General features: G+C 52.9%; 1 protein-coding gene across 1 annotated transcript in view; it reads left to right on the top strand.

The window, feature by feature from the left end:
* The first annotated feature begins 15,652 nt into the window (after positions 1-15,652).
* LOC102448482 (IgGFc-binding protein-like) overlaps positions 15,653-27,352 on the top strand; it is a 33,087-nt gene continuing 21,387 nt past the window's right edge. The window contains exons 1-3 of the mRNA XM_006122204.4: positions 15,653-15,809; positions 16,550-16,600; positions 23,815-25,041. Of these exons, the coding sequence (XP_006122266.4) occupies positions 16,552-16,600; positions 23,815-25,041 (1,276 nt within the window). The 5' untranslated portion in view covers positions 15,653-15,809; positions 16,550-16,551. The remainder of the gene's footprint in view (positions 15,810-16,549; positions 16,601-23,814; positions 25,042-27,352) is intronic.

The raw sequence follows: 27,352 nt of genomic DNA, 5'->3' as shown, positions 1-27,352 counted from the left end.
GGGAGGGGATGCAGGTTGTGAGATGGTCTGTGAATGTGCGTGGCTTTTGCCGAATGGCTCAAGTCGAGGAATATTCCGCAGAGACACGCCCCCTCCTCCATCGTGCTTCTGCGTTTCTCAGAGGAAAGGTTTCGAGTTTTCCTTCCAAATGGCATTTCCGTTTGAAACGTCCCTGCAGACTGACACTGCCATGGCTTCGATGGAACATCCCCACGAGGAGATCTCCTCAAAGGGGAACGAGCCCGTTTGCTCCATTCCCCCGGTTCCCTCGGACTTGCTGGTGCATTGAAAAGCCCGTGGCTGGGGCAGCTCTCCCAGAGCTGAGCGTGTGCCAGGAGGAGTAGGGAGCTTGGGAGTCAGATCTAGCCGGTCTCGGAGGGGGGGTCATGGACCTGCACTGAGAAGCTCCTGCCCATCCCTCCTGAGCTGGAGAAACATTGCTGAATGTGGGGGGAGGCTTCCTACAGGCAACAGATACAGGTCCCTGACCTCCTGCTTCCTAATGGGACTTAGATTTCCACATGCACAAGGTTCCCCTATTCCCTCCCTCCCAACCTCAGCCCCCTGCTATCCCAGCCCTGGGCTCCCCCTACCCCAGGTCTGCCTGTGCCCCTCACTCCTGACCTCAGCCCCCCTGCTATCCCAGCCCTGGGCTCCCCCAACCCCAGGTCTGCCCGTGCCCCTCACTCCTGACCTCAGCCCCCCTGCTATCCCAGCCCTGGGCTCCCCCAACACCAGGTCTGCCCGTGCCCCTCACTCCTGACCTCAGCCCCCCTGCTATCCCAGCCCTGGGCTCCCCCAACCCCAGGTCTGCCCGTGCCCCTCACTTCTGACCTCAGCCCCCCTGCTATCCCAGCCTTGGGCTCCCCCTACCCCAGGTCTGCCCGTGCCCCTCACTCCTGACCTCAGCCCCCCTGCTATCCCAGCCTTGGGCTCCCCCAACCCCAGGTCTGCCCGTGCTTCTCACTCCTGACCTCAGCCCCCCTGCTATCCCAGCCCTGGGCTCCTCCAACCCCAGGTCTTCCCGTGCCCCTCACTCCTGACCTCTGCCCTCCTGCTGTCCTAGCCCTAAGCTCCCCCCAACCCCAGGCCTGCCTGTGCCCCTCACTCCCGATCCCAACCCCATTGCTATCTGAGCCCTAGGCTTCCCCCAACCCCAGGTCTGCCCGTGGCCCTCACTCCCAAACGGCAGCCCTCTCTTATTCCAACCCCTTGCTGTACAGCTAAACTTCATGTGGGGGGACCCTAGACTAGTTAGACACCCCGTTTCATTAGGCACAGCGTGACGGCCATTTTTATTTTAATGAAGCATGGGATATTTAAATCCCCGCTTCATTGACTATGACGGATAGTCTAATTTACATGCCTCTGGCGACAGAGGCATGTAGTCTAGACATGCCCTAAGGTGCTACAGGACTACTCATTATATTTTCAGTTTTCAAAGTTATCAAGATTTTCTTGTATGACATTCCAATCCTCCTCTGCATTGGCAATATCTCTCTATCTGTGACAGCCACACATGTTGTTAGCACAATCCCACTTTTTGTGTGAAGGTCGTTACTGAAAATGTTCAACAAGACAGATCCCAAGACCAATCTCTGAGGGTATGTCTACACAACAGCGCTAATTTGAACTAACTTAGTTAGAATTAGTTAATTCGAACTAAGCTAATTCGAACTAACGCGTCTAGAACTAAAAACTAGTTCGAATTAGTGTTTTGCTAATTCGAACTAGTATGTCCACATTAAGTGGACCCTGAACAGGGCTTAAGGATGGCCGGAAGCAGTGCCGGCAGGGCATCAGAGGAGGACTTAGAGCGTGGAGATGCTGTCTCAGGCTAGCCGAGGGCTGCGCTTAAAGGGTCCCGACCCCCACCCCGGACAGACAGTTCTCAGGGGTGCCCCACTTGAAAACCAGTTCTGGCTTGGATTGCCCTGAGTGCCCACACTGGGCACATCACACCACTCGGCCATCAGCCCAGCTGCACTTGCCGCAGGCTGCCATCTGGGGAGAGAGGGCAATTGGGGGGCTACAGGAGAGCTTCCACCCCCAGAAGCCCACAGAGCCAGCCCAGTCCTCCCCATCGGGGGCTCATGCCCCATTCCTCCCTTACCTCCTTCCACTTACCCTTCCCTAGCCCCCCTTCTTATTGATGTACAAAATAAAGATAACGTTTCTTCCAACATTGACTCTGTCTTTATTGAACAAAACTGGGGGAGACTGGGAAAAGGAGGTGGGAGAGGGGAAGAGAGAGGCTGGGAGAGGGGAGGGCAACTAAAATGATCAGGGGTTGGGAACAGGTCCCATATGAAGAGAGGCTAAAGAGACTGGGACTTCTCAGCTTAGAAAAGAGGAGACGGAGGGGGGACAGGATAGAGGTCTCTAAAAGCAGGAGTTGGGTGGAGAGGGTGCATACAGAAAAGGTCTTCATTAGTTCCCATAAAGAAGGACTAGAGGACACCAAAGGAAAGGAATGGGTAGCAGGCTTCAAACTAGTAACAGAAAGTTGTTCTTCACAAAGCAAAGAGTCAACCTGCGGAACTCCTTGCTGCAGGAGGCTGTGAAGGCTACAACTAGAACAGAGTTTAAAGGGAAGTGAGATCAAGTCATGGAGGTTGGGTCCATGGAGTGCTATTAGCAAGGGGGTAGGAGTGGTGTCCCTCCCCAAAGTTTGTGGAAGGCTGGAGAGGGATGGCACGAGACAAATGGCTTGGTCACTGTCTTCGGTCCATCCCCTCCAGGGTCCCTAGGGTTGGCTGCTGTGAGCAGACAGGCTACTGGGCTAGATGGACCTTTGGTCTGACCCAGGACGGCCATTGTAAGCTCAGGGCTCAGGGTCGGGGGTCTCAGTGGACCACCTTGATTTTCATGCACACCTGCTCCTGGGTGGCCAGGCTGGCAGCTCTCCTGCCCAAGCCAGCCACTTTCCTGTGCCTAGTGCGGAGATCGTGGACAAGGTCCACGATGTCCGCACTAGCCCAGGCGGGTGCCCGCCTCTTGCGGTCCCGGGCAAGCTCCCGGGAGCCGCCAGCCTGGTCCCGGGAAGAGGGGGAGGGCTGGGGGGCATCGGGTGGCTGGCTCGATCCGTGCCAGGTTCAGGGTCTGCTGGCTGGGTGCTGGCAGGCTTGCACCTGGCACGGGCACCGTAGCCAGCCCGTGCCCCTTTAAGGGGTCCGGGGCCGGGAGGGGGGCATAGAGTTTCCCTGGTGTTGGCCAGAGTGGCCACCAGGGAAACCTGGGAAGCCTTAGCCTCCCACTAGTTCGAATTAAGGGTCTACACAGCCCTTAATTCGAACTAGCTAGTTTGAACTAGGCTTAATCCTCGTAAAATGAGGATTACCTAGTTCGAACTAAGCTCTCCGCTAGTTCGAATTAAATTCGAACTAACGGAGCGCTAGTGTAGCGCCTATGAAAGTTAGTTCGAACTAACGTCCGTTAGTTCGAACTAACTTTGTAGTGTAGACATACCCTGAGGAACTCCGCTAGTAACTTCTCTGCACCCTGACAATCTATTGTACCTAAGAACATAAGAACGACCACTCTGGGTCAGACCAAAGATCCATGTAGACCCGTATTCTGTCTGCCGACAGTGGCCAATGTCAGCTGCCCCAGATTGGACAGTCCCTACATAAAAGAATAAATGGACACAAATCAGATATTAGGAATGGCAATATACAAAAACCTGTAGGGGAACACTTCAATCTCCCTGGACACACAGTAGCAGATCTAAAGGTAGACATCCTGCAGCAAAAAAAGCTTGAAGACCAGACTTCAAAGAGAAACTGCTGAGCTATAGTTCATCTGCAAATTTGACACCATCAGTTTAGGATTAAACAAAGACTGTGAATGGCTAGCCAAGTACAAAAGCAGTTTCTCCTCTCCTGGTGTTCACACCTTCACATCACCTGCTAGAAGCGAGCCTCAACTCCCCCTCCCCCCCGACTCAATTAACCTCATTATCTCTAGCCTTATTCTGGCCTGTATATTTATACCTGCCTCTGGAAATTTCTACTACATGCATCTGACAAAGTGGGTCTTTGCCCATGAAAGCTTATGCTCCGATACATCTCTTAGTCTATAAGGTGCCACAGGACTCCTTGTCGCTTTCTTTTGTTTGTTTTAAACCTGCTACCTATTAATTTTCTTTGGTGACCCCTAGTTCTTGTGTTATGGGAAAAAGACACTAACTCTTCTTTATTCACTTTTCCCACAACAGTCATGATTTCAGAGACCTCTATCATAGCCTCCTACTATTTAAATCCCTGCTTCATTAGCAATTTCCATGTGCCTAATCTACATCTCTGTCGACAGACAGGTGTAGTCTAGACACACTCTGAATGTTTTCAGAGAACTATCCACAGTGACTCCAAGATCTCTCTCAAGGGGTGATAGCTAAATTAGTCCCCATTATTTTGTATGTATAGTTGGGATTATTTTTTCCAAGGTGCATTACTTTGCATTTATCAACATTAACATTCATTTGCCATTATGTTGTCTAGTCACTTAATTATGTGGGATACTTTTGAAGCTCTTCACAGTCTGCTCTAGACTTAGCTATCTTCAGCAGTTTGGTACCATCTGCACATTTTGGCACCTCACTGGGGGTATGTCTACACTACCCCGCTAGTTCGAACTAGCCTAAGTATCCCTTTCTCCAGACCGTTTATGAATATGTTGAATGGGACTGGTCAGAGTACAGACCCCAGCAGAACACCACTAGCTACCTCTCCATTCTGAAAACCAACCTTTGATTCCTATTCTTTCTTTCTTATCTTTTAACCAGTTATCAACCCAGGAGAGGATCCATGCTTAAAAACCTTTGGTGAGTGACTTTGATCCCCTCAAAGAATTCTAGTAGTGAGGTAAGATTCCTCTTTAAGAAACCATGTTGACTTTTGCTCAACAAAGTATGCTCATCTATCTGTCTGATAAAGCTGTTCTTTACTGTTGTTTCAACCAGTTTGCCCTGTTCTGAAATTAATGACTAGGATCACTTCTGGAGCCCTTTTCAAAAAATGGCATCACATAAGCTACCCTCCAGTCATTAGGTACAGAAGCTGATTGAAAGGATAGGTTACAAACTACAGTTAATAGTTCTATAATTTCCCATTTGAGTTCTTTCAGAACTCTTAGGTGAATGCCAACTGGTCCCAGTGACTTGTTATTCTTAAACTTACCAATTTGTTCCAAAACCTCCTCTAATGACACCTTGATCTGGGACAATTCCTCAGATTTGTCACCTAAACAGAATGGCTCAGGTTTGGGAATCTCCCCAATATCCTCAGCAATGCGGGGGGATGCAAATAATTAATTTAGTTTCTCTGCTATGAACTAAGGATATGTCTACACTACAAAGTTAATTCAAACTAACAGCCATTAGTTCGAATTAACTTTCATAGGCGCTACATTAGCAAACCGCTAGTTCGAACTTAATTCGGTCTAGCGGAGCGCTTAATTCGAACTAGGTAAACCTCATTCTACGAGGACTAACGCCCAGTTCGAATTAAGAAGTTCGAATTAAGGGCTGTGTAGCCACTTAATTCGAACTAGTGGGAGGCTAGCCCTTCCCAGCTTGCCCTGGTGGCCACTCTGGGCACAACCAGGGAAACTCTTCTGCCCCCTCCCGGCCCCGGAGCCCTTAAAGGGGCACGGTCTGGCTACGGTGCTTGTGACAGGTGCAAGCCTGCCAGCACCCAGCCAGCCGACCCGGCACCTGGCACGTCATGAGCCAGCCACCTGCCGCCACCCAGCCCTCCCCCTCTTCCCGGGACCAGCCTGGCGGCTCACAGGAGCCTGCCCGGGGCCGCAAGAGGCGGGCGCCCGCCTGGTCTAGTGCGGACATCGTGGACCTCGTCCAGGTTTTGGGGGGGGGGCCTCCAACGTTCACAACCTCCGCACTACGCACGGGAAAGTGGCCGTCTAGGGCAGGATAGCTGCCAGCCAGGCCACCAAATGGCACATGCAAACCCAGGAGCAGGTTGGCATGAAAATCAAGGTGGTCCAGTGAGACCCCTGACCCTGAGCCCTGAACTTAGAACATAAGAATGGCCATATTGGGTCAGACCAAAGGTCCATCTAGCCCAGTAGCCTGTCTGCCAACAGCGGCCAACACCAGCTACCCTGGAGGGGATGGACCAAAGACAATGACCAAGTCATTTGTCTCGTGGCATCCATCTCCAGCCTTCCACAAACAGAGGCCAGGGACACCGTTCCTACCCCCTGGCTAATAGCACTCCATGGACCCAACCTACATGACTTTATCTAACTTCTCATTAAACTCTGTTATAGTTCTAGTCTTCACAGCCTCCTGTGGCAAGGAGTTCCACAGGTTGACTATTTGCTTTGTGAAGAAGAACTTCCTTTTATTAGTTTGAAGCCTGCTACCCATTCATTTCATTTGGTGTCCTCTAGTCCTTCTATTATGGGAACTAATGAAGAACTTTTCTTTATGCACCCTCTCCACACCACTCATGATTTTATAGACCTCTATCATATCCCCTCTCGGTCTCCTCTTTTCTAAGCTGAAAAGTCTCAGTCTTTTTAGCCTCTCTTCATATGGGACCTGTTCCAAACCCCTGATCATTTTAGTTGCCCTTTTCGGAACACTTTCCAAGGCCAAAACATCTCTTTTGAGATGAGGAGACCACATCTGTACACATTACTGAAGATATGGCATACCATAGTTTTATACTTCTCCTCCTCCTTTTTCCCCTGGCTTCCCCCTTCCAGCTCCCTCCTCCCAGGTTTCCCCCTCCCCTCTTCCACCCTCTCTCTTCCACTCTCCCACCTCCTTTTCCCAGTCTCCCCAGAGGTTAATCCCCCCCACCCCAGTTTTGTTAAATAAAGAGAGTTTCTATTTTTGAACACACGTGTCTTTAGTTTTTACATCACGAAGGGAGGCTAGCGAGGGGTAAGTGGAAGGAGGTGAGGGAGGAATGGAGTACGAGCCCCCGATGGGGAGGACTGAGGTGGCTCTGTGGGCTCCTCGGGGTGGAAGCTCTCCTGCAGGGCCTTCTGGATCCTGACAGCCCCCCGATTGACCCCCCGGATGGCAGCCTGTGGATGGCCGAGTGCTGTGATGTGCCGAGTGCAGGCACTCAGGGCACTCCAAGCCAGGACTGCTTTGTTGTCCCTCATAGAGGTAGACAAGCAAGCGGGGAACCCCGAGAACTGTCTGTCCGGGGTGGAGGTCGGGTCCCTTTAAGCACAGCCCTCGGCTAGCCTGAAACAGCAGCTCCACGCTCTAAGTCCTAATCTGATGCCCTGCCGGCACCTGTTCCGGCCATCCTTAACTTCGGTTCAGGGTTCACTCAATGTGGACATGCTAGTTCGAATTAGCAAAACGCTAATTCAAACTAGTTTTTAGGTCTAGATGCACTAGTTTGAATTAGCTTAGTTTGAATTAACTAATTCGAATTAAGTTAGTTCGAATTAGTGCTGTAGTGTAGACATACCTTTATTGTCCTTGAGTGCTCCTTTAGCCTCTCCATCATCCACTGGCCCTACTTGTTTAGCAGCTTCTTGCTTCTGATGGACTTAAAAGTGTTTTGCTATTACTTTTTGAATTTTTGGCTAGCTGTTCTCCAAACTCCTTTTTTTGGCTTTCCTAACTATACTTTTACACTTCATTTAACAGTTTGTGCTCCTTTCTATTTTCCTCACTAGAATTTATCTTCCACTTTTGAAATGATGCCTTTTATATCTCTTGCTGCTTCATTTACTTGGTACTTTTTGGATCTCTTATTGGTTTTTTGTTTGTTTTTTTAATTTTGAGTACACATCTAACTTCAGCCTCTATTATGGTGTCTCTGAAAAATTTCCATTCAGCTTGCAGGGATTTTACTTTTGGCACTGTACCTTTTAATTTCTGTTTAACTTAAGTCCTCTTTTTTGTGTAGTTCTTCTTTCTGAAATTAAATGCCACAGTGTTGGACCGCAGAGGTGTTTTTTCCTCCCCAGGAATGTTCTAAATATTTATATTATGGTTACTATTTCCAACCGGTCCAGCCAGGGTCAGCCCACAACCTTTTGGCACCTGAGGCGGGGAGCTCAAATGCCCCCATGCCCCCTTGCTTGGGCCAAAACTTTGAAAGGTCTCAATTCTGTCTTCTACCTGTTCTACTCCTCTCATGGGACTGCTCTGCTACCTACATATGCACCAGCAGCTGACACAATTTTCTACACTCTGGGTCTTAGTGGTACCCCCCCACAGTCTGGCACCTGAGGCGATTGCCTCAGTTCGTTTCATGGTAAGGCCAGCCTTGGGCCCAGCTCTTGGACCAGATCCTAAACTCCATTTAGGATTAAATCGGGTTGTGTCTCCTTTAGCCATTTATTTATCCACCTTTCAAATCTCATATGAAACCACATCTTCTCCAATTTAACTAACCATTTTTCCCATGTGAAACTGTATCATAGAATCATAGCATCATAGAACCATAGAACTAGAAGAGACCTCAGGAGGTCATCAAGTCCAGCCCCCTGCCCAAAGGAGGACCAATCCCAACTCAATCAACCCAGGGAGGGGTTTGTCAAGCGGAGACTTAAAAACCTCCAGGGATGGAGATTCTACCACCTCCCTAGGGAACCCATTCCAGTGCTTCACCACCCTTCTAGGGAAATAGTTTTTCCTAATGTCCAACCTGGACCTCTCCCACCACAACTTGAGACCATTGCTCCTTGTTCTGCCATCTGTCACTACTGAGAACAGCCTCTCTCCATCCTCTTTGGAATCTCCCTTCAGGAAGTTGAAGGCTGCTGTCAAATCCCCCCTCACTCTTCTCTTCTGCAGACTAAACAGACCCAAATCCCTCAGCCTCTCCTCATAGGTCATATGCTCCAGCCCCCTAATTATTTTGGTCGCCCTCTGCTGGATCCTTTCCAATGCATCCACATCCTTTCTATAGTCTGGGGCCCAGAACTGGACACAATATTCCAGATGTTGCCTCACCAGAGCCGAATAAAGGGGAATAATGACATCTCTGGATCTGCTGGCAATGCTCCTCTTAATGTAACGTAATATGCCATTAGCCTTCTTGGCTACAAGGGCACACTGTTGACTCATATCCAGCTTCTCATCCACTGTAACCCTCAGGTCCTTTTCTGCAGAACTACTACTTAACTGGTTGGTCCCCAGCTTGTAACTATGCTTGGGATTCTTCCATCCCAAGTGCAGGACTCTGCACTTGTCCTTGTTGAACCTCAAAAGCCTTATTGAAATCCAGGTGAATTCTCTGCATTTCCTTTGTCTAGAGAAGCACTTATCTTCTCAAAGAGATTAGGTTGCTCTGGCATGATCTGCCTTTTGTAAAACCATGCTGTAGTGTATCACGATTACCATTTACCTCTGTGTCCTTAGCTAATCGCTCTTTTAAATTTTGTTCCAAGACCTTTCATACAATTAAGTGCAAAGTAACAGGCTTTAATTTCCCTGACACTTTTTTCCCCTCTTTTTATTTATTTGCAATTCTCCGGTAATTGGATATCATCCCTGCACTTACAAATTCATTTAAAACTCCTTGCTATTGGGCTTGCAATGTTATCTGCCAGTTCCTTGGGTAATCTTGGAGGGAGATTTTCCAAATATGCTTTGTATGTCATTTTAAAATTTGTAATCTACTGAACATCATTGTTCCACATAAGGAGTTCTGAGATGTTGCTATAGGTTTTTTACTGAAATACATTGAATTCTGGGGAGCATCTACAGATTAGCTCCTCAGGTTCAACCAAGGACTGACCACAAGTGTTAAAGAACTATCAGCTACTTGCTCTGGGGCAGGGCCTGAAAATGAGAAAGGCTGAAAGCCTCTTTTAAGCTACTGCTTCTCTGTCTCCCGCAGAGCTGCTCTGGCTGTGCCTCACAAAGCTGTTCTGCTCGCAGGGGGCCACAGGACTTTAGTGATCAACGGCTCGATGTCAGGATGGCGGTCAGTTTCTAGCGGAGTGCCCCAAGGATCTGTTCTAGGACCCGTTTTGTTCAACATCTTCATTAAAGACCTAGATGAGGGGATGGATTGCACCCTCAGCAAGTTTGCAGATGACACTAAGCTAGGGGGAGAGGTAGATACGCTTGAGGGCAGACATAGGGTCCAGAGTGACCTAGACAGATTAGAGGATTGGACCAAAAGAAATCTGATGAGGTTCAACAAGGACAAGTGTAGAGTCCTGCACTTGGGACGGAAGAATCCCAAGCATAGTTACAGGCTGGGGGCCAACTGGCTAGTAGTAGTTCTGCAGAAAAGGACCTGGGGGTTACAGTGGATGAGAAGCTGGATATGAGTCAACAGTGTGCCCTTGTAGCCAAGAAGGCTAATGGCATATTGGGGTACATTAGGAGGAGCATTGCCAGCAGATCCAGAGATGTGATTATTCCCCTTTATTCGGCTCTGGTGAGGCAACATCTGGAATATTGTGTCCAGTTCTGGGCCCCCGACTATAGAAAGGATGTGGACGCATTGGAGAGCGTCCAGCGGAGGGCGACCAAAATAATTAGGGGGCTGGAGCATATGACCTACGAGGAGAGGCTGAGGGACTTGGGTCTGTTTAGTCTGCAGAAGAGAAGACTGAGGGGGGATTTGACAGCAGCCTTCAACTTCCTGCAGGGAGGTTCCAAAGAGGATGGAGAGAGGCTGTTCTCAGTAGTGACAGATGGCAGAACAAGGAGCAATGGTCTCAAGTTGTGGTGGGAGAGGTCCAGGTTGGATATTAGGAAAATCTATTTCCCTAGGAGGGTGGGGAAGCACTGGGATGGGTTACCTAGGGAGGTGGTAGAATCTCCATCCCTGGAGGTTTTTAAGTCTCCGCTTGACAAACCCCTCCCTGGGTTGATTTAGTTGGGACTGGTCCTCCTTTGGGCAGGGGGCTGGACTTGATGACCTCCTGAGGTCTCTTCCAGCTCTATGGTTCTATGACTCGGCGCTGCTGTGCGACTCACCCGGCGCTATTGCAGAAGGAGGCTACGACACCCCTGTCTGAGTGCGGGGGCCAGGACAGTGCTGCATGGCACCCCCAGCCAACCTCGCCAATCCCCAAAGAAGCTTGCTAACCTGACGGAAGGGCCGGGCGTCTCTTTCAGAGCCCAGGTACTTATCCCCACTGCTTTTTGGATCTCAGGCAAGGACAGAGGCGGCGACTCAGTTCCTTGGAAAGGCTGGTCCCCTAACCGGGTGGGCCACATTCCAGCTCTGCCCCCACTCGCTCACATGGCCTCCTCCCCCAGGCCCAATTCCTTCCTCATTCAGGGCTCTGGCGCAGTCTCTGACTGGCAAAGTGAACACCTGCCAGGCCTTCCTCATCACTGCTACTGAATAGGGAATATGATACGGGGCCTTGCCCAGCCTCAGGGAAGGGCACTGGGCTGGCTCGGCGGGGGCTTCGGAGAGCCCTGGGGAATTGGGGCCTCTCCCCTCTGGGAGGCATTGGCTCCCATGCAGCCCCAGGACAGGGCTCCGGCTGGCTCCGGGGAGCTGTGGGGTGCGGGGCCTGCCCCCTCTAGGCGTGCAGGATCCTGCGGGGACCAGCAGGGCTGGGGAACGTGCTGTCTCAGTGCAGATGAAAACACCCAGCCCCCGCAGGGCAGAACAAGCCCCGCAGCAGTGGCCGTGCTGCGAGTGAGGGGGATCGGGCCACGTAAGCTCAGGCCCTGCCATGGCAGACATCGCTGCAGGATCTGGGCAGATGTGGCCAAGCCCACGGGGAGCCACACTCACACCACACAGCCTGTCCTCTGGGGCCCCGCGGTTTGGAGCTAAGCCTGTGTTAATGCTTCCCTGTGCTGCCATGGAGCTACAGCGCTGCCCTCCCTGTGCTTCCCACGCCCACATGGGAGCTGGGTTGCCGAAACATGGCCAGGGCCAGCAGGACAGGCGTCCAGAGCCCTTCCACCCTGGGGTGAGAGCGGGATTCCGATCTCGGCCAATCCGGAGTCACTCCCTGACTGCAATGGGACCAGAGCTGGATTCTGGTCTCAGCTCTCAGGGACCAATCCGGAGTCACCTCTCATGGCAAAGGGGTGAGGAGCACAATGTGATCTCAGGCCCCATGGGGCCCATCTGGAGTCAGATTTGAATTTCCCGGGCTTCATTTGCAAGTGCGGTATGCCTACATTACCCCGCTAGTTCAAACTAAGAGGGTAGTGTAGACATACCCTCTATGGCTTCCTTAAGGATTGAGCTCACAACCCTGGGTTTAGCTGGTCACCCCTCAAACCACTGAGCTATCCCAAATGAGGCATTTTTCATAGGAGGTATGAAGTTCCAATGGGAAATTTTGGTCCATAGAAGCCCCTCCTGGCAGACCTTGCTGCTCCTGGTCTTGAGACACTTCTTGAGACCCTCCCTTTGTTTTGGGCTGGCTGCCATCACTCACAACCACTTCAAGCCGGCTTTTTGTGCTTAATAAAAGCCCCTTTCTTTCTGACTAGCCCCAGTGTATGTCCTTGTCTCGGGGGGAGGACTGGGCATCCCTCCCCTTCATTGATAAAGGGAGTGGACACCTCGTGAGCTCACTCTGCATAGCCCTGATCCAGAGCAAGAGGGTGTTAGCCGGGGTTGGGTCCCATGTGGGGCTGTGCCCTGGGTGCTGTTTGGTCTCACGGGGCAGGCTGGGTGTCTAGCCGCAGCTCAGGGAGGAGTCTAGCAGTCAGAGCATAAGGGAGAAAATTGGCCTTGTCATTTTGGCCAGCTCCCTGGCCAAGCAACTCTCTGCGTCCCTCCCGCCCCCACCTGAATTGTTAAGAGGGAAAATCCTCCCCTTTGCTTTGTGGTTCACAGGTAGCAACTGATCTCTGGCCAGGCCTGGCACGGCTCGCTGTGGCTCTGCACTGCACCCACACTAGAAAGGGCAGCTCCCACGGGGTCAGCTGCATTTGTTCCCAACCTGTTTCTCACCCGAGTGTTTGCCCTGTTGAAATATCCGCTCTCCGATCCACATGTCAGCACAAAGCACTCACTCCTTCCCCTCCACCGGCATTCCTGGGGTGGCCCCTTCCTTTGGACTGGCTGGCAAGCCTTTAAGTGAAGTGTCTCAAGACCAGGAGCAGCAAGGTCTGCCGGGGGTGGCTTCTATGGACCAAAATTTCCCATTGGAACTTTATCCCTCCTATGGAAAATGCCCCATTCCCCCCATCCCCACCACGGCAATTTTTTATGACAATGTTTAGGGTGATAACTTGTGAAAACCCATAAATCAGATTTGGAGGGGGGGCGGGGTCTGATGATTCAAGGTGGGGAGCCAAGACTGCTGAGTTCTAGCCACAGTTCTGGAGGGAGAGTGGAAGCTAGTGGGTTAGAATAAAGGGGGTGGGCATCAGAGCGCCTGGGTCCTGTCCCCAGCAGTGCACTGGGTGTGTGGCCTAATGGGTAGAGCTGGGATTCTAGTGCGTAGCAAAAGTTCCTTCCCAACCAGGGCTAGTTTCTCCGTATTCTGTGAGAGGAGCACAGGCAAACTCAATTAACTCTGAGGGCTCTCTGCCAGATTCAATATCAAATTTAACAGGAGCGGGGAAGTTTATTCTGCTTCCCTTTGTTTTCCAGCTGACCTCGAATGCATAACTGGAGAGCTTTGGTGGGGCTGAGTTGCACACTCAGTGTTTACTGGATCCAGTGAAGCAGTGAGCCAGCTCCTGTGGAGATGCACTGATATGGGCTTGACTGCATGGAGTTAGTCTGGCGTGCTCAGGCCTTGTCTGCACCCCAAGCTTGCCCTGTTTCCACGCGGGCATTGAGATGGATTCAGACACACAGATGCCAGTGGAGCAGTTCAGAGTCCCACCAGCAGAGGGCAGCCCTCACAGGACCACAGAGCCCGGGCCACGCAAGCCTTGTGGCTACTGCAGTTTATTCCCTCTCAGGGGCTGGTAACTGAAGTGGAAACAAAGCAACTGTTTTCCTTTCCCATCCAGGGTGTGACATTACATTGTTGTTTCTTCCATTTTTCTATGTTCTGCTGAAAACAAACTTCAAACAGCCCCAGAAAAATTTTTCCCCTGGAAAAGTGAGTAGGGAAAATTCTGGCTTCCCAAAACTAAAGAAGCAAGCAAACAAGAATCGGCCTCGCCATCTTTCCATCCCTCCCGTGTCTACAACTCGCTCATTCGCCCTCACTCTGCAAGACCAATAGGAAATTTTGGTTTAAAGTTTCCACAGAAAACAATTCCCCAAAATAATTCTGGGAGGCAGGGAAAATACAATGTTTCTGGGAATGCCTCCAAGGGGTCAGTTATTTGGCAGTGAAAATGTGGCAGCCAGTGGATGTCACCAAATAGAAGTACAGCAGACCAGGCAGAGAGGCCATAACATGCATGGTGTGTGGCTTTCCTGGCTCTGCTACTGATGTGCTCCGCAGCCTTGAGCATGTCTCTTGTCACCTTGGTGCCTACGTTTTCCATCCCACCTCGTCAGCATGGACGACAGGCTCTTTAGGATGAGGTGTCTCTCATTGGGTGTCTCTGCAGTAACTAGCATGATGGGGCCCTGAACCCGTCCCCATGTGTCTGGGCAGCGCCCAGCGCCCTGATCCCATCCCTGTGTGTCTGGTGCCCTGATCCCATCCCTGTGTGTCTGGGCAGCGCCCGGAGCCCTGATCCCATCCCTGTGTGTCTGGGCAGCGCCCGGAGCCCTGATCCCGTCCCTGTGTGTCTGGTGCCCTGATCCCATTCCTGTGTGTCTGGGCAGCGCCCAGAGCCCTGATCCCGTCACTGTGTGTCTGGTGCCCTGATCCCGTCCCTGTGTGTCTGGGCAGCGCCCGGAGCCCTGATCCCGTCCCTGTGTGTCTGGTGCCCTGATCCCGTCCCTGTGTGTCTGGGCAGCGCCCGGAGCCCTGATCCCGTCCCTGTGTGTCTGGGCAGCGCCCGGAGCCCTGATCCCGTCCCTGTGTGTCTGGTGCCCTGATCCCATCCCTGTGTGTCTAGGCAGCGCCCGGAGCCCTGATCCCGTCCCTGTGTGTCTGGTGCCCGGATCCCGTCCCTGTGTGTCTGGGCAGTGCCCGGAGCCCTGATCCCGTCCCTGTGTGTCTGGTGCCCTGATCCCATCCCTGTGTGTCTAGGCAGCGCCCGGAGCCCTGATCCCGTCCCTGTGTGTCTGGTGCCCGGATCCCGTCCCTGTGTGTCTGGGCAGTGCCCGGAGCCCTGATCCCGTCCCTGTGTGTCTGGGCAGCGCCCGGAGCCCTGATCCCGTCCCTGTGTGTTTGGTGCCCTGATCCCGTCCCTGTGTGTCTGGTGCCCTGATCCCGTCCCCATGTGTCTGGGCAGCGCCCGGAGCCCTGATCCCGTCCCTGTGTGTCTGGTGCCCTGATCCCATCCCTGTGTGTCTAGGCAGCGCCCGGAGCCCTGATCCCATCCCTGTGTGTCTGGTGCCCAGATCCCATCCCTGTGTGTCTGGGCAGCGCCCGGAGCCCTGATCCCGTCACTGTGTGTCTGGTGCCCTGATCCCGTCCCTGTGTGTCTGGTGCCCTGATCCCGTCCCTGTGTGTCTGGGCAGCACCCGGCGCAATGCGACCGTGTCTCAGGCAGTGGCTGTATTGCAGCCCTGTGGACACTGCAGCTGGAGCAGTGGCTCAGACCAGCCACCGGAGCTTGGCCCCAGGGGTTTGTGCTCCAGCCGCTGGCTCCCCGTGCTACAGCACCCTGGCTGCTTTCACCCACTGGCTGGAGCGGGCTGGCCGGCTGCACAGACACTTGCCCTGCATGTGCCGGCACTCCAGGAAGCTGTGACTAATACCTTGTGCCACAGTGTCACCTGGAGACACAGGCAGTGAGTCCCTTGCTATATAAAGCCTCCGGCTCCGGCTTGGGTGGCAGGTGCACAGAAGAGGTAAGTCCAATTTTCTCCTCTCTTCCCCCCTGTCCCCAGCCGGCCTTGAGCCATGAGCCAGCACCTGGAATTCCTCCCCTGCCCCCAGCCCTTGGAGCTCAGGAGGGGGGACGGGCTCTGGGGACAGCAGCCTGGGTGCAGGGGGAGAGGAGCAGTGCAGACACCTGGTGCCGTGCAGACAGTCAGTACAGGCGCTCCCCATCCCCAGCATGGTACCTCCCATACAGGCCTCCTTGGACACCCACAGCCCCAAAGGGAGATCTCTGAATGAGGGGCCAAAATAAGGGGGTAGGAGTTTGGCCTTGAGGCTGAAAACTACTGGCTAGAGACAGTCCCAGGGCAGGGGGGTGTGGTGGGAGGGGGAGTGTGGGTCGGTCGATGGGAGGGTGCACATGGGGAGGAACACTGGCTTTTTACGGACACAGATAAAGGCCATCCAGTGAGTCCCCCAGGTCCCCAGTTTGCTCATACTCCAGCCCCCGCAACCCTCCCAGAGCTGGAGATGGAAGCTGGGAGTCCTTCCGCCCCCCGCCCCCTGCTCTAACCACCAGACACTCTGAGACCCTCAGAGCGATCAGCCCAGGATGAGCCGGGGTTTGTTAAGGGAACCCTCCCCGGCATCCTCATCTCTGCTCCCCACTCCTGGAGTGAAAGTGGCTGTATTGACCCTAGGGGCCCAGGAGCCTCAGCCATGGCCCTTTCTCCCCAATTAACGCTCTCCCCTGCCCCTTGTTTTGCAGCCATGGCAATGAGGAGGCTGCTGCTCTGGGCCTGGCTGGCGCTGCTGGGGGGTGAGTGTAACGTGGGGCATGGGGATCACAGCATCGGGGGGTGACGTGGGGATCGCCGCTCCAGAAAATCCCCCCCCCCCCATCTCTGGGAATCATCCTCAGCTGCCAAAGGGGGCGGGACTGAGCCAGCAAGGAAAAGCATTTCCCATCCAAGGAGACTTGTCAGGATTTTGAGGAGTGAGATCTGGAGAGGTGGGGCTGGGAACCAGGACTCCAGGGCCTGATCCCTGGCTCTGAAAGGAGAGAACAGTCTAGTGGTTAGAGCAGGAGGGCTTGGGAGCCAGGACTCTGGGGTTCTATCCCAGTCTCTGGAAGGAGAGTGGGGTCTAGTGGTTAGAGCAGGAGGGCTTGGGAGCCAGGACTCTGGGGTTCTATCCCAGTCTCTGGAAGGAGAGTGGGGTCTAGTGGTTAGAGCAGGAGGGCTTGGGAGCCAGGACTCTGGGGTTCTATCCCAGTCTCTGGAAGGAGAGTGGGGTCAAGTGGTTAGAGCAGGAGGGCTTGGGAGCCAGGACTCTGGGGTTCTATCCCAGGCTCTGGAAGGAGAGTGGGGTCTAGTGGTTAGAGCAGGGGCCTGGGAGCCAGGACTTCTGGTTCTGTGAGTGACACATGCTGAGATCTCTGGGGCCAGGAACTCCCTGTCTCCAGGGATGCAGTGGAGAGTGGGGCACAAAGGGGCTGCCTAGAAACCAGATAAACCAGCCAGGGGGCAGAGGCCTGGTACCTGCAACAGGGACCGTTCCCTCCTCCCCTGGCCACGGTACCGACTGGCAGCTGTGGGGGAAAAGGAGCAAGGAGGCCCCAGCCAGCTCTGCCCCCCGGCCTCTTGGCTGGAGGAGCAGAGTGATGGGGCCCACCTGCCTCTGCTGCTGCCACGGGTGGGGTCAGATGCCCACTGCCGGCCCGGAGCCCTGGTCCCACCTAGCCCGTGGGGAAAAGGTGCAGCTAGGGTGGAGTATGGACTGGATGGGGGCAGAGTGGGGGCAGGGCCTGGGGCAGAGGAGGGTTGTCCTGGTCCCTCCCCGCAGGCCGGAGCTGGGTCACAATGCCAGTAGCCTGCGATGCTCCTCTCTCTGACACAGACCCCATCCCAGCCACTCTGCCAGCCCTGGTCCCTGCCTGTTCGGGGGCAGCCCAGAAAGCCACCATCTCCCCTTGTCGTCCCCCCCCCCGGCGCGCACAACTCCTAGCTGCATGAGGGGAGGGCTTTGGTGGGGCTTAGTTGCACACTCAGTCTTCACTAGTGTCACCAGGGTCCCAATGTGCATGGTAGTGGGGAAAGCCAGAATTCATTGCCCGGGGAGCAGCAGTTCTGCACTCCACCTCGCCTGCACGGCCCTGCTGGCTGGAATCGGCCATGCAACGAGAGAGAAAACACAATGCTGCTGCTAGGTTCAGCCTACCGTTGTAAGGGGGTGAGAACTGTACCCTGCTGGCTGGGTGTATGGGTGTGTGTGGCTGCGAATGCCGTACCCTGCTGGCTGGGTGTATGGGTGTGTGTGGCTGTGAACGCCGTACCTTGCTGGCTGGGTGTATGGGTGTGTGCGGCTGGGAGCGCCGTACCCTGCTGGTTGGGTGTATGGGTGTGTGTGGCTGTGAATGCCGTACCCTGCTGGCTGGGTGTATGGGTGTGTGTGGCTGTGAACACCGTACCCTGCTGGCTGGGTGTATGGGTGTGTGTGGCTGCGAATGCCGTACCCTGCTGGCTGGGTGTACGGGTGTGTGTGGCTGTAAATGCTGTACCCTGCTGGCTGGGTGTATGGGTGTGTGTGGCTGTAAATGCTGTACCCTGCTGGCTGGGTGTATGGGTGTGTGTGGCTGTGAATGCCATACCCTGCTGGCTGGGTGTATGGGTGTGTGTGGCTGTGAATGCCGTACCCTGCTGGCTGGGTGTACGGGTGTGTGTGGCTGTAAATGCTGTACCCTGCTGGCTGGGTGTATGGGTGTGTGTGGCTGTGAATGCTGTACCCTGCTGGCTGGGTGTATGGGTGTGTGTGGCTGGAAGCATCACATCCTGGTAGCCAGAATTACCCAGGACCCCATTTCAGGGGAGGCAGAGCTCCCAGCCCCCAACCGGGGTTGAGGCCCTGCCTGGTGCCTGCTGGGCCCTATCTCTGCCAGAGGGAACTTGCCCAGCACTGCCTGGAGCCACCAGCCTTGAGGATGGGCTGTGCAGGAGCAGAGCAGGATGGGAACATGCTCTGAGTTGCGTGTGTCCCTCATCTGGGCATGCACAGACCGAGCAGGGATCATCCCCTCCAGCAGGGAGCCACAGGGACACACCCACCCAGCCACCCACCCAGAGTAGGGCTCCTGCCCTCCAGTAGGGGGCCACAGGGGGACACACACACACACACACACCCATACACGCACAGAGCAGCACTCATCTTTTCCAGCAGGGGGCAGCAGGCGCGCACACACACACACACACACACACACACACACAGAGAGAGCACTGCGAGAATCTTTGATGGACTGACACTGACTTTTCCAGTTTCCTGCCAGCAGCTCCTGGCTGTGGGGTCGAGGGGTAGAAGGCATCCCTGCTAAAGCAAATGGGGATTTAGACAGTCACCAAGTTTAAGGCCAGAAGGGATCTTGCAGTCTGGCCACCTGTGTATCACAGTCCAGTGGACATCTCCGGGTCCCCCCCCCCTCCTCCTCGCCCCCTCCCCTACACACACACACTGCCCAGGTGCTGCGAGGTGTCTGGCTTTCCCCCCAGTCATTGCCTTTTCTGCATTCCTTTGGCCCCTGCTACGCTCCTCCCCGTGAAGTTGTTTCTACACTGGAGTCAAGGCACCTCTCAATCTTCTTTTTGAGCTGCAGTAAGTCTCTTGCTGTCAGTTTTCTCCAGACATCAAAGCCTTTTGCTGGCTCTTCCCTGTGTCCTGTCCACTCTTTCAATCGCTTTTTTACAATGCAGACACCAGAGATGCAGGAAGAAGGATTCCAGTCTCCCAAGCCATGCACAGAGGGGAAATCACTTCCCGACTCCTGCTCGCTGTTCCCCTGTTTACACAGACAAGAACTGCAGTGGCCTTGGGCGTGCCTGTCAAGCGATTTGTCCATTATGGCCCCTTGATCCTCTCCAGAGCCACTGCTTCCCGAGTCCAGCCCCCTTCCCAGCATGCTGCTTGTGAGCCCTCTGCCTAGAGGAGGAACTTGCCATTGAGAAATATTAAAACCTTTTCTCTGCAGTGATCCAGACCGCTCTGGGTAATGGCCTCACCTTCGCAGGTCTTTACCTCTCCACCACACTTTGTGCCATCAGCAAATGTATCAGCAGTGATGATTTACTTCCCGATCGCTGGTGACAATGCACCGATCCCTGCAGAGCCCTGCTGTGATCATGACTCTCCATTGACAACTCACCTGTTACACCAACATTTCTCCAGCTCTGGTTCCATTTCACACACAGCTAATTGTTTCATGCAGTTGCTATGGCAACCCCCTTATAGAAATCTGTTAAATCTGTGAAGCTACCTGCATCAACCAAACTTGTCATCTCCTCAAAGAATGAAGCTGGGGTGTTTGATCCGCCTATTTTCTATGCCAAGGAATGTTGTGAAGGCCAAATGTAATGCAGATCAAAAAAGAATTAGATACATTCATGGAGGACTGGCCCATCCATGGCTGTTAGCCAAGAGGATCTTGGACACAGCCCCAGGCTCTGGCTACTTTAGCCTCTGGCTGCCAGAAGCTGGAAGGGGATGGATCATAGAATCATAGAATGCCAGGGCTGGACAAGACCTCGGGAGTCATTGAGTCCAATCCCCTGCCCAAAGCTGGACCAACCCCAACTAAATCATCCCAGCTTGGTCAAGCCGGGACTTCAAAACCTCTAAGGATGGTTTCCATCCCCTCCCCACCCATCCCAGCGCTTCCCCACCCGCCTAGGAAAATAGTTTTTCCTAATATCCAATCTAGACCTCCCGCACTGCAACTTGAGACCATTGCTCCTTGTTCTGCCACCTGTCACCACTGAGAACAGCCTCTCTCCAGCCTCTTTGGAAACTCCCTACAGGTAGTTGATGGCTGCTATCAATTCCCTCTTTACTCTTCTCATATGCAGACTAAATAAGCCTAAATCCCACAGTCCCTCCTCGTAGGTCATATGCACCTAATCATTTTAGTAACCCTCCACTGGACCCTCTCCAATGCATCCACATCCTTTCTATAGTGGGGGTTGGGGGAGCAGAACTGGATGCAATACTCCAGATGTGGCCTCACCAGTGCCAAATAAAGGCAAATAATCATTTCCCTAGATCTGCTGGCAATGCTTCTCCTAACACCCCCTAATATGCCATTAGCCTTCTTGGCTACAAGGGTACACTCATACCCAGCTTCTCATCCTCAGGTCCTTTTCTGCAGAACTGCTGCTTAGGAAGTTGGTCTCCAGCCTGTAGCCGTGCTTGGGATTCTTCTGTCCCAAGTACAGGACTCTGCACTTGTCCTTGTTGAACTCATCAGATTACTTTTGGCCCAACCTTCCAATGTATCTAGGTCACTCTGGACCCTATCCCTGACCTCCAACATATCTACCTCTCCCCCTAGCTTAATGTCATCCACAAACTTGCTGAGGGTGCAATCCATCCCCTCATCCAGGTCACCAATAAAGATGTTGAACAAAACCGACCCCAGAACCGACCCCAATGGCACTCCACTTGAAACCAACCACCAACCTGACATCAAGCCATTATTCACTACCCATTGGGCCCAGCAATGTAGCCAGCTTTCTATTCACCGTACAGTCCATGTATCCAATCCATACTTCTTTAACTTGCTGGCCAGAATTATGTGGGAGACCATATCAAAAGCCTTGCCAAAGTCAAGGTATATCATGTCCATTGCCTTCCCGGTGTCCACAGAGCCAGTTACTTCATCACAGAAGGCATCCAGATTGGTGAGGCATGACTTGCCCTTCGTGAATCCATGTTAACTATTCCTGATCACTTTCCCCTCTTCCAAGTGCTTCAAAATGGATTCCTTGACTATCCCCTCCATGATTTTTCCGGTGACTGAGGTGAGGGTGATTGGTCTGTAGTTCCCTGGATTGTCCTTCTTCCCTTTTTTAAAGATCGGCACTACATTTGCCTTTTTCCAATCATCTGGGATCTCTCCCCATTTCCATGAGTTTTCAATGATAATGGCCAATGGCTCTGCAATGACATCAACCAACTCCTTCAGCACCCTTGGCGGCATTAAATTCAGCCCATGGATTTTACATAAGAACATAAGAACGGCCGTACTGGGTCAGACCAAAGGTCCATCTAGCCCAGTAGCCTGTCTGCCGACAGTGGCCAGCATCAGGTGCCCCAGAGAGTGTTGACTGAAGACAATGATCAAGCGATTTGTCTCCTGCCATCCTTCTCCAGCCTCTGACAAACAGAGGCCAGGGACACCATTTCTATCCCCTGGCTAATAGCCTTTTATGGACATAACCTCCATGAAATTATCTAGCTTCTCTTTAAACTCTGTTATAGTCCTAGCCTTCACAGCCTCCTCTGGCAAGGAGTTCCACAGGTTGACTACACGCTGTGTGAAGAAGAACTTTCTTTTATTAGTTTTAAACCTGCTACCCATTAATTTCATTTGCTGTCCTCTAGTTCTTGTATTATGGGAACTAATAAATAACTTTTCTTTATCCACCCTCTCCACACCACTCATGATTTTATAGACCTCTATCATATCCCCCCTCAGTCTCCTCTTTTCTAAACTGAAAAGTTCCAGTCGCTTTAACCTCTCTTCACATGGGACCCTTTCCAAACTCCTAATCATTTTAGTTGCCCTTTTCTGAACCTTTTCCATGGCCAAAATACGTTTTTTGAGGTGAGGAGACCACATCTAGACACAATATTCAAGATGTCAGCGTACCATGGTTTTATACAGGGGCAGTAAGATATTCTGTGTCTTATTTTCTATCCCTTTCTTAATTTTGCATTTCTGATTACACCATCGCATGCTTGAGCAATAGATTTCTACTCCTCCCTCATCATCTGTCCAAGTTTCCATTTCTTTTGAGCTTCTCTTTTGTGTTTAAGCTCCCCAAGGTTTTCATTGCTAAACCAAGCTGGCCGCCTTCTATATTTGCTTTTCTTATTGTGCACCGGGATGGTTTGTGCCGGCAATGAGGCTTCTTTAAAATACAACAAGCTCTCCTGGGCTATGTCTACACTGCAGGCTTTTTGCACGAGAACGACTGTTCTTTCGCAAAAACTTGCAGAGCGCCTACACTGCACACGCGTTCTTGAGCAAGTAAATTTACAGGACAGTGTCAGAAAGCAGGGCTTCTTCCGGAAGAGTTATTCCTCTCCCCATGAGAAATAAGCCCTCTTGTACAAGAGCTCTTCCACAAGAAGGCAGAGTAGACAGGCAACATGAATTTCTTGCGCAAGAAAGCCCTATGGCTAAAATGGCCACCAGAGCTTTCTTGCACAAGAGAGTGTCCACACTGCCATGGGTGCTCTTGCGCAAAAGCACATGGCAGTGTGAACACACTCTTCTGGAAGACCTTTTGTACAAGAACTCTTGTGCAAGATGTTCTTGCGCAAGAAGCCACCAGTGTAGACAGGCCTGGACTCCTTTATCCTTCATGTTAGCATCCCAGGATCCTTTCCAAATTGCCCTGTTCTGTTCACTCCCTCTGGGGGTGTCTGATTGGCCGCTGCGGGAATACAGGACGCTGGTCTAGATGTTCCTTTGGTCTGGCTATTCTTACATTTTTATCTCCCAACTCCAGGCTGATTGTCAAGAATTAGATTTCTATTCTTTAATGCTATATCAGCTTGTCCATTATTTAGCCTGGGCTCATTGTCAAACTAACCAGCCTCTAGCCATTTCATCATTAATACTCTTGGTGGTCTAAGTTTGTGAGATACAATCTAACCTCCTGATGAACTTGTCACAAAATCACTTCAGAGTCAGAGATTCTTGTATTCCAAGGCTAGGAAGTATCATTGTGGTCATCTGGTTTGGACCCCTGTGCAACACAGGCCAGAGAATGCCCCCACATTCGTTCCTGTTTGAACCAGAGCAACCCTGGTTCACAAATGGCGCGTGATGGAGAATCCATCCAGAGCTCTGGGTAAGTTTTCCTAATGATCCAGCCATTGGCTCTTACAGGGCCTTTGTCTGCTACATGCAGGTGGCACGTTGTGTGTTCTGTGGCATGTGGAGCTGCTCTCATTTCTCTGTGCTGTGTGTGCTTCTTCCAGGCCCCTGCGAATCCACCCACCTCGGCCGGCAGTTCATCACCGCTTTCATGGAGAACAGTGGCAAGGTCAGAGACACTGACTTGCAGTTGCTCATCACCGGCTACTCTGCGGTCACCTTGGTCACCGTCACCGCACAGAACTCCACCTTCCAGAGAGAGATCACGGTGGAGCAAGGGCAGACAGTGACGGTGCATTTGCCAGCTTCCATGGAGATGGTGGGCAGTGGGATCTTCAACAGCACTGTGTTGATCTGTGCTGACAAAGACATCACAGTCCTGTCCCTCAGCTACAAGCAATATACGTCTGAAACCACCGTCGTGTTCCCTGTGGAGAGCATGGGCAGGTTGTACTATGCCATTACGCCCAGCGGCAAGGAGGGTGACCGCTACAAAGAGTTTGCAGTGATGGCTTGGCAGGACCCCACCATAGTCATCATCCTACTGACAGGAGACGTGACCTTCCGAGGGGTCAAGTACTCGGCAGGAAGCAGACTCACTGTTTTCCTCCAGGCTTTTGAAGCTGCCCAGATCCAAAGCCGAGAGGACTTATCCGGCTCCAGGATCATGTCATTGAAACACGTGGCCGTCCTGAGCGGCCACAGCTGCACCTCCAAGCACAGCTCCTGTGACCACGTGGTCGAACAGCTCCTGCCTGTCTCCAGCTGGGGCTCTGCCTTCATTGTCCCGCCCTTGTCTTTCCAGCCCAAGTTTGACATGGTGTATGTCATAGCCTCCCAGACAAGTCAGCTGAGTTATCAGTGGGGGAGAGAGATCTCCAGGAAGGACATGGTGGCTGGAGAGGTGGTGACCCTTGAGATCACTCACTCCCAGCCCTTGTATATTACCTCCAGTGCTGGAATCCAAGTTGTCTTCTTCTGCACTGGCTACAGCAAAACTGGCTTCACGTACGACCCCTTCATCATCAGCATCCCTCCCATCACAAGCTACTGCAGTTCCTACCACCTGGATGGGATCATGGGCTTCAAGAACTATGCCCTGATCATCTCAAAGAGCTCCGAAGCTGGTGTGATCACCACAGACGGGCGGCCGCTGGGCAGTCTCCAGTGGAAACCCATCTGGGGCACAGATTTCTCCTGGGCGGAGTATGACTTGGGTGAGGGGGTCAGCTCCCACTCTCTGGAGAGCCCCAGTGCCACCTTTGGGGTGCTGAGCATCGGGATCTCGGCGATGTACATGGGGTACGGCTCGCAGGGTCTCTGCAGATGTGGTAAGCCCAAGCCTTCCTGTCTCTTTGCTCCTGGGGAGGGGCAGGGAGAGAGTTGCCAGGTAAATGGCTTGTTTGCCAAAAAACCCAGATTTGGGTCGGCCCAAAGCCAGCCAGAAATTCAACAAATAAAAACCCACTTGGGTGAGATTCACAGGGGGCTTTGAAAGCATCCATGAGTTAGCTGGGGCTGGGGAATGTCTTCATTCAACCTGCTGACGCAGTTCCATTTTGTATACGTAATTAAACATTCTCGGAAGGCAGGGCTTGAATGCAGACTCTAACTCAGGGCTCGCCCACCACCAGGCCAGATGGGGTAGGGCTGGGAAAAGAGCCAGTGAGCAATTAGAGGATTAGAAAACACGATAGCCCCATTGAACTCCAACTACTCAGCTTAACAAAGGGACAGTTCAGGGGTAACGTGATCCCGGCCTAGAACTACTTGCTTGTGGAAAAAATACGTGATAAAGGCCCTTCCGTCTGACGCTGGCTACCCAATGCTTTTGAACAGAACCCCAAATCTTTTGATTTACTTCTTATCATGATCGTTGGGAGATTTTCTCCTGAGTCTGGACCTTGACCAGGATATTTGGGCCGTGACAATAAATACTTGACTCCCCCGACTCCAGGACCCCAGGGCTGGCAGCTGAGGCGAGACAACGTCGGGCTGGAAGTGAGACGTGACTGTTCCACGGTGTCAGTAATTAGCCTTTGGAACAATTTCCCAGGGGTCATCACAGGCCATTTGTAGCCCCAAACTGGCTGTTTTATTAACAGCTCTGCGCCAAGGGCAGGTCTGTGGCCTGCACAACACAGAAAGTCACACTCGGAGCTCAGAGTTCTGGCCGCGGGGTCAGGGCTGTTCCTAGGGTGGCGCAGGCCCAGGGTAATCTCCCTCCCACAGCCCGGTCCCAGCCCCTCTCTGCTCCACCCCTACCCTGAGCGAGGTGAGCCAGGGATTAGCAGGGGAGGGGTCTGAATCCAGGTGGCAGCAGGGCACAACCCCCCGCACTCACCTCAGTGTCAGGATCCTGCTCTGTTCGGCCCTGCTGCCCTCTCCGAGCCCTCTGGGCATCTCTTAGCTGTGGTGGCAGGAAGCGAGTGCCCTGGGGCTCCTGCTGCCATGGTGAAGCGGATCACAGATCCCTCCTGCTGCTGCCGCCCCACACCAGACCCCCATCTTCCTCTGGGCCGCACTGGATCCTCAGGGCCTCTCCAAAGGACGGGGTCCCCAAACCATGCTATGGACGCGACAGGTCTGCTGGGGGTCTATGAGCCATTCTCTCTGTAGCGGGCCCCATGGCCAATGGAATATTGTCTACAAAGTGGAACAGCTTTCCCGGGCTCTGCTGAGACACCCCCACCCCAAGTGCCTTGCGGGCTGGCAGGGAAGACATATGCCTGGGGCTCCCACAGGAGGGCCCACAGCACGAGGCTCTAGCTTGTAACAGGGGCATCGCCTCTGGGCTGCTGAATTTACTCCTTTAAATGTGCCCAGAAATACATTGGGGGCTGAATGAAACATCTTCACCCCACCTAACACAGACTTATTTGATTTGCCAAAGAATCCAAACAAATGTCCCGCTTGGTTCAGCTCAGTCCAGCTCCCTGTCTGATGTTTTCCAAACTGCCAGTGAACCGAAGACTTAGGGCTTCCCCCACGTCTGCCCTTCCCTTAGCGGGGGCGCGACCACAGCCTTTGGCTTACCCTTACATCTCTGCTGTGAGGGTGAGAAATAGGACATAGCTCCAGCACAGAGCTTAGAGCTGGGACTTTCGGCTGTAAGAAGCACGGGGCTAAGTTCAACCCCTCGGGAAACTCAGATAGTAGGGGTGTGTCTAGGAGCATGTCTTCACTAGAGACAGCGATCAATCCAGCAGGGGTTGATTTGCCATGTCTAGTCTAGACATGAAACATGGATGTCTGAGTGCTCTGCCATCAACTCCGATACTCCACCAGGACGAGAAGAGTAAGCGGAGTTGACAGGAGAGCGTCAGCTGTCGACACACCGCAGTGAAGATGTAGCAGTAAGCAGGCCTAAATGCATTGCCTTCAGCCCCCTTATTCACACAGCTGACGTTGTGTAACTGAGCTCGACGGCCCGCACAGGTCTAGGATAGCTCTGGACTTGGTGTTGCCCAGTAGTTAGCTCGCTGCAAGGTGCATTTGATTCTGTTCCCAGATTTGCTGTTTTGCAAGCTAGGGAAAGGTACCTCCCAGTCGGTGCCCAGTTTCCCCACCTATGCAGTGAGGCTGATGATGCTGGTAGGAAGGCTGCCAGCAAAATGGTTTGTTATCTGAAGAGGCTGTTCC

Source organism: Pelodiscus sinensis, chromosome 24 (genome assembly GCF_049634645.1).
Source record: "Pelodiscus sinensis isolate JC-2024 chromosome 24, ASM4963464v1, whole genome shotgun sequence".
In the NCBI taxonomy this organism is placed as follows: domain Eukaryota; kingdom Metazoa; phylum Chordata; order Testudines; family Trionychidae; genus Pelodiscus; species Pelodiscus sinensis.
This window is presented reverse-complemented; position numbering and strand designations above follow the sequence as displayed.